General features: G+C 44.4%; 1 protein-coding gene across 2 annotated transcripts in view; it reads right to left on the bottom strand.

Moving 5' to 3' along the window:
* The window catches only part of OTOA (otoancorin), an 84,088-nt gene that overhangs the window by 53,121 nt on the left and 23,580 nt on the right, over positions 1 to 7,387 (bottom strand). The window contains exons 10-12 of one of the 2 annotated variants that reach the window (XM_006871951.1): positions 6,941 to 7,122; positions 5,095 to 5,218; positions 799 to 1,014 (exon numbers count right to left, since the gene is read on the bottom strand). In XM_006871951.1, the coding sequence (XP_006872013.1) occupies positions 799 to 1,014; positions 5,095 to 5,218; positions 6,941 to 7,122 (522 nt within the window). The remainder of the gene's footprint in view (positions 1 to 798; positions 1,015 to 5,094; positions 5,219 to 6,940; positions 7,123 to 7,387) is intronic. The other variant, XM_006871952.1, reaches the window with a different exon arrangement.

Here is a 7,387-nt window from a genome sequence, read left to right as displayed (position 1 = left end):
TGATGCATGGAGGGGATTGAAACCATGACAATGAGATGATATACGATGGAATGAAGGTAAAACTAAAGTTCTCTCATGTAAACTATCATATAATTCACAATAAAACATTAAAAAAAAAAAGTTGGGGAATGATTGTAAGACCACAAAAGAATTGGTACCTATGACTCATGGTGTTGACAAAGAACTAACAAAATCTGTCTTTGGAAGAAGTACAGCTAGATTGCTCCTTAGAAGTCAGGATGATAAGACGTCGTTTCACGGATTTTAGCCGAGTTGGAGCAGCAATGGGATCAAGCATAACACAAATCATAAGGATGCAGAGGGTTTCATTCTGTTCTGCTCAGGGCTGCATTGAGTTAAAACTGACTAGACGGCACCTAACAACAACACTTTGGAGCTGTGATTAGGAAGGACCATTCCCTGGAGAAGGACATCATGCTTGGTAAAGTAGAAGGTCACCCAAAAAGACGAAGACCCTCAATAATTCGGATCAACACAGTGTCTGCAATGATGGGCTCAAACATAGCAATGCCTATAAATATGGTACAGGACTAAACAGTGTTTCATTTTGTTGTACACAGGGTTGCTGTCACCAGTATAGTCTCTACCTCAACAGCCAGGAGTCCCTAAAGAGTCCAGCAGCAAGAGCACTTAAGCAAATTTCCCAGTATCCCATAGCTATAAATGGCAAAATGAGGATTCAAACCCACATGGTCCTCATCACTATCCTCCCACCGGTTGGCTGCCCCTGCTGTGTGGGTCTCAGGCACTAAGGAAGAGTTCACCACTCCAACTAACCTTCTCATGGGCCAAGTACTTGGCAGACAAGATAATGACCTGGCTCTTGGCCCAGCCTGAGACTTGGTTGAGGGTGGAGATGGCACTATGCACAACCTCAGGGGAGAGGGATTCCAGTTGACTGTAGGTCAAGCCCACAACTGCATCTGACAAAGAGCCCAGCGTCTCATTGAGGGTCTGGTTCTTGGTGGCAATTTCCAGGATGTCTGCTTTGAGCTGGAAGGGGAGAAAGCGGAGGCTGAAGGTTGACAGAACCCCAGGTGTTATCTCCCCCCACTCCACTGACCAACCACCCAGGGTGTACGACCTCTACCCCATCCTCTTCATAGCTGTCCCTCCAAGACTTGGAGCCCAGAGACAAGAAGAGAAAAGGCCTTTCGTCACATCCAGACACTAAGTCACCCCTCCTCCCACACAAAATAATTCCCTGGCCTTGACTTTATGTGCTGCAAATTCTCTTTGTGCTTCATTTAAATGTTAATTTGGAATAAAATCAACTCCAAAGCATAGCAGAAAGGAATTTTATTCACTCAGAGCATAACTTCCCCCCCACACACACTTGCTATTTTTCCTTTCTGACCTTGAACTACATACATCCATATATGTGGTTGTCTCTCTTTCATGAAATATCCGGTGGTATTTTTTTTTCCCGATAATACATCATCTGTGTAAAAATGTTTCTCAACAGTACAGGAAAGTAAGTCTTCTGAAAATCCTATCTCATAACTGTGATTAGCAAGCCTTGTTATGCTTCTATAAATACATCAAATATATGTTTTACATAGTAGTGAAATGAATGCAAGTGCAATTTTCTATTCTATATTTTTTCATTTAAAAATATGTCTCTGACATGTTTGCATATTTGTATGATCACCTTAATAATTATTTTAGTATAATACACCTACCTAGTCAAGTGTATGGAGCCCTGGCATGGTGCTACAGGATAAGCATTGGACGTAAGATTGATTTGAACCTCAAGGTCAGTGGTTCAAACCCACCAGCCGCACCTTGGAAACCCTACACAGGGTCACTATGAGTCGGGACCAACTCAATGGCACTTAACAACAAGTCAAGTGTGTTTCCAACTGCTTCTCATAGAGCAAGTGAAAGGTTTGCCTATCATAACATGACCTTTGCACAAAGAACAAGAATGGTATACGCTTCAACACATGAATTTGTATGCATCATAAATGGAACCCTGGAGGAGCTCTGAGTTAGATGTTGGGCTTTTAACCACAAGGCTGGCTGTTTAACCCATCAGTAACACCAGGGGATAAAGAGGAAGCTGTCTGCTCCTGCGAAGTTGTTCACTCTCAAGAATCCTAAGTAGAGTCTCTGTGAGTAGGAATCCACTCTTAGGCAATGGGTTTGGTTTTGGGTTTTCACGCACAGTGTAAAGGCAATACCCTAGAGAAACTATGGTTTCCATTCCAGACCATCACCATAAAGAGTTACAGAGTGAGTCACCTTTTGTTTTCTTTCTCAATGCATATGGAAGTTACATTTACATTACATAGTCATCTAAGTGTACAATAAAAAGTTTAAAATACTATGAGAACTACTAAAATGTAATGCAGAGACATGAAGTCAGCCCATGCTTTTGGAAAATTGGCACTGATAAACTTGCTCAACACAGGGCTGTAAAAAAAACAGTATCTGTGACGTGCAATAGAGCAAGATAGGTCTAAACAGCTGTGTGCACACAACTGCTCCAGGTAATATTGAAATGGCCACAGGGAGGCAGCAGAGAGAAATAGAATAACAGCTGTAGCAACACCTGTGCACCTGTCTAGTTCTCTAACTTCAACAACTTCCCTTGCTAGCTTCGTTTCCACATCTGTAAAACAAAGAGATGGACCAGAGCAGGGGTTCCCAAGATGTGCTCCTCAGACCATCAGACCTCACACCTGGTAGCTTATTAGAAATGCAAATTCTCAGGCCCCACTCCAGATATGCACATGGGGCCCAGGAACCTGGGTTTAAACAAGCCCTCCAGGTGATCCATAAGGTGGGTTTTCATTGGCTCATTTCTGAAAGGAGATCACCAGCCCTTCTTCCTAGTTTGTCTCGGTCTGGCAGCCCCTCTGAAACATGGCCACATGCAAGCCACCACAGCAAACTGACAGGTGGTGACATCATTTCATTCTGTGGTACGTGAGGCCACCATGAACCAACACCAACTAACAGCAGGCCAGCTGATTGTGATGTATCATCAAGTTCGAGGGCCACTGGACTAAAATCCTCCATGGGTCCTCTCAGATCTAGTTGTCTCTGACTTCCTTGATGGGCAGGGCCACCACAGCTACCTCAAAAGCCTTAAAATTTACATTGATGTTCTTATTTTTGTTTGAACTTGTTTGAGAGGGTCTCTTCTTGAAAACATAAATCCACACTGACGGAGAGAGAAGATTCAGATGTATTGGGTGTCAGATGTGATGGGGGGCTCTATGGCTATGTGTGGGAAACTGCTGTGGAGTCATTGATGATTTGATCACAATGTTCTTTAATATTGCTTAAATCATCTTTCCTATAGAAAAGAAGGACCGAAAGAAAGTAAAGGGGGTGCAGAATTGAGAGGCTGAAGAAAAATGGAGAGATGGGGGTGGGGTGAAAGAAAGTCTTCATTTGCCTATTTGTGAAGAATCCTGGCCCGTTGTTGTTAAGTGCCATCAAGTCTGTTCTGACTTATAGCTGGACGAGCAATGAGCTCTGCAATAGCTGGAACTCAGGATGTTCGAGGCTAGAAATCTTTGCAGGAACAGCAAGTCTCACATTGTGATTCACAGTCCAGTACTTATCTTGCAAAGCCACCATGGCACCTGGTCTAGTAACTGAGTTAATATTCTCTAACCCAGTGTTCAGAGCTCTGGTGGTACAGTAAGTTAAGCATTAGTCTGCTTAACACAAGGTGAGCAGTTCAAACCCACCAGCCGCTCCAGTGGAGAACACAAAGGCTGTCTGCTCCTCTGCTCCTGGAAAGATTTAGCCTCAGAAACCCTCAGAGTTCTACTCTGCCCGAGCGGGTTACTATGAGCTGGAATGCATCCAGTGGCAGCGGGCCACTAGGTGACCTGGTGTTCAAAAGTCCTGGTGACACAGTGGTTTAAATGCTTGGCTGCTAACTAATAGGTCGACAGTTTAAACCCATCATCAGCTGCCCTACAAGAGATAGATGAGGCAGTTTGCGTCCATGAAGATTTCAACCTTGGAAACACTATAGGACTATAACACTCTGTCCTATACAGTCAGAACCAACTAGAGGCAGTGAATTTGGTTTGGGTAATCTAGGTGATACCAATACAACCTGGATTGTATTGGTATCACCTGGGGAGTTACACCATTCCATACCCAGGCCGCCAGAAACCAGTTTCCCTTGAGTCCATTCCAACTCATGGTGACTCCATGCATGTCAGAATAGAAGTGCATGCCACAGAATTTTCAATGGCTGATTTTTCAGAAGTATTCACCAGGCCTTTCTTCTGAGGTGCCTCTGAATGGACTTGAACCTCAAACCTTTCCATAACAGCTGAACAAGTTAACCTTTCACGCCAGTCAAGGACGCCACACCAATGACATTAGACTCTCCTAGGGTGGTGCTTGGACATAGATGTGATTTATCCACAGTAAAAGTTGTAAGAGCTGGAATCTGTATAAGTTAAAAACCTGTCAGAGAAGGAAAACACAAGTTCCACTAAATAGAAAGTGATAGAAAAATGGTCACGGCAGGGCAGAACCGCGGCTCTCCTGGGTTTCACAGTCTGTCCAGGGTTGAGAACCACTATTTCATCTCCTCGCCATTCAAAATATGGCTGCTGACCAGCCTCTGAAGTTCATCGGGAGTGCAGAACCTCTAGCTCCTCCCAGACCTCCAAATCAGCATTTGCTCTAAGACTCCTGTGATCCTGATGTGCATTAATGTACTGCTCTAGCTGAATTTTTTTAACTACTCAAGTTTTCCACGGATGCTGACTTTTTTTTTTTTTTTTCAGTCATTTTTCTCCATTTTAATGGAGTCCCAGTATAGCTCTGTGGGCTAGCTAATGTGTCAGACTACAAAATTATTTGAACTGCAAGGTCAGTGGTTCAGGCTCACCAGCTGCTCCTCAGAAACCCTGTCACTATGGGTTGGAATTGACTCGATGGCACTGAACACAACAACAACAAATATTTGAGATCCCACCTGCTGAAGATGGATCTAGATCCTAATGAACCCTATGTGCTGTCTCCAGACGACCAGATAAGACGCTTGTCTCCACTTCTGTGGCTAGTTGAAGTAAAGCAGCGGCCTGTCTGCACCTTGTGAACGCCGGCCTGGGAGCCCCGCAGGTGGCTGCATTTGATCATCTGATGAAGGAGCACCTGGGCCACAGCAGAATCCAGGAAGTCCACGTCATCGTAGAAACAAACCAGCAGTCCCAGCCTGTGCGAGAAGACAAGTGATGCTGGGGGGGGCGCGCACAACCACAGTCCCCCTTCCAAATCAGAACCAGTGAGGTACCGTTTGCTGAGTCTTCTGCAGCAATTATCTCATCAAAATAAATCTACCAGGGAGGAGCTCTCATTAGCCCCATTCATAGAATAAACCAAGATTCACAGATCAAGTAACTTGTCCAAGGCAAGTCATAAATTTAGGACTTAAATCTAGATTCATCCGACTATCCATCTGTTAGGGTCCTGGTATGGCACTGTACGATAAGCACTGGACAGCAAGGTCGGTTTGAACCTCAAGGTCAACTGCTCAAGCTCACCAGCGTCTCCTCAGAAACCCTATACAGGGTCGCTATGGGTCAGGAGTCCTGGTGTGGTGCTGTGGGTTAATGCACCAGACTGCAAAGCCGTTTGAACTACAAGGTTGGTGGATCAAGCTCACCAGCTGCTCTTTGGAAACCCTATACAGGGTCGCTATGGGTCAGAATCGACTTGACGGCACTTAACAACAACAACATGGGTCAGGAGTAATTGGACAGCACTTAACAACAGCAACAAGAACCCTAAGAAGACTTGAGAGAACGTTGAAGATTGAATATCCCAGGCCCTTAATGAGACAGGCAGATTATTCTCTCCCATTTTATAGATGAGGAAATAGAGGCATAAGATCACACAACTTTTAGTAACAGAGCCAGGTCAAATACAGAAAGCAAGACTCCAAGTCCACATTCTTAACCATTGGCTTTTTTTAAAAAATCATTGTAAAAATTTAACAAATACTAATGGATGAAAATTACAAAGGATTGGGAAGTGTTATAGTTTCATATGAGTACATTCCCTAAAAATGGCCCATCTTAGAAAATTCAAAGACAGTGGGCTGAGGTGAGAGTTGAAGAGAATACAATTGAACAGTTCCCAACACACACTCCTACCTCTGCCATTAAGACCTTGCTTGACATCCACAGAGTTAGTCTTTCCCTGGGCTCATCAGATGCACAGCTCCCGGCCCTCCCCTGTTGGAAACGGCTCCCGGGGATCAGGCTACAATCACTCAATACTACTCCTGGTCTCATCTATGGATCTGAGCCCATCTGAGGGACTCCCTGCTGGAATTCAAACTATGAAGGCCATAAAGCTATTTGGTGTTGCTCTAGCAAGTACCCAAACCGTGAAAGCGGTTTGAGAACCGGGTAATGAACACTCTTGACACTTTTAACAACCTGGATTGCCTGAAGAGACTGTTGGTAGAATTATGGAGACATGACTCAGCCTACCAGAGATAAGCATTCATCTCGGACAGTGAGTTTATATAAATGGAGAAAGAACAGAAATGGAGGGGGAAATGGTTACACAACTTGAAGAATGTAATCAAGGTCACTGAAATGTACATGTGGAGATTGTTGAATTGGTGTGTGTTCTGTTGTGTGCATTTTCAACAACAAAAACAAAAACCCATTTGGCCTGGGTACTTAAAATGTTCCATTCTCAATTTGGGAGCGCTCAACCGGGTTGTCTACAACGCTGGGCATACAGAAGATGCTCAGAAATGTTTCGTTCCCTGGCCACCTTCATAATCCTCAAAGGGTGATGTTTCCTTGAGGAAACACGTTCCATCCCATGCACAGAGAGCTGTGGGAATGTTCAAAGAGATGAACCAATCAGCCCCCACTCCTAGGGTCTTTTGCTGCTCAGGGGAAGCTGGTGTTTTGATTGCATCTTGGGAAATGGCTCAGGACCCAGAGCCCACGCCCCTTGCCTGTGGATGATAGAAGTATTCCTCATGTCAAAGTTGGAGGAGCGGATCCTCTCTAGCAACGCCTGGGCCGTCTCAGGTGTGATGTCATAAACTGTGTCCAACTGCTTGGTGGCGTTGTCGTAGCTGATGAACAGCCCAATCTGGTAGACAAGGAGGAGCAGGTCAGTGAGGAGGGCTGGCACGGCCCAGTTCACCCACCCCGTGATGGTTGGTACTCTACCCCATCCCAGATACTTCCATAACCCTGGTTCTCATTGTGCTTGATTTCTTAATAATCTGTAACTGCTGTTTGGTTTCCTAGTCAACCCCACTGTTACTAAGAAAAGATTCTGTTCTGTTTTTTAATATTCAAGCAGTTGAATTTTTAAAACATATTTGTGAAGTTATTTCTAGATTCATTATATC

Source organism: Chrysochloris asiatica, unplaced genomic scaffold (genome assembly GCF_000296735.1).
Source record: "Chrysochloris asiatica unplaced genomic scaffold, ChrAsi1.0 scaffold00178, whole genome shotgun sequence".
Taxonomy (NCBI): Eukaryota; Metazoa; Chordata; class Mammalia; order Afrosoricida; family Chrysochloridae; genus Chrysochloris; species Chrysochloris asiatica.
The sequence above is the reverse complement of the archived record's forward strand: the minus strand, read 5'-3'. Positions and strand labels throughout refer to the sequence as shown.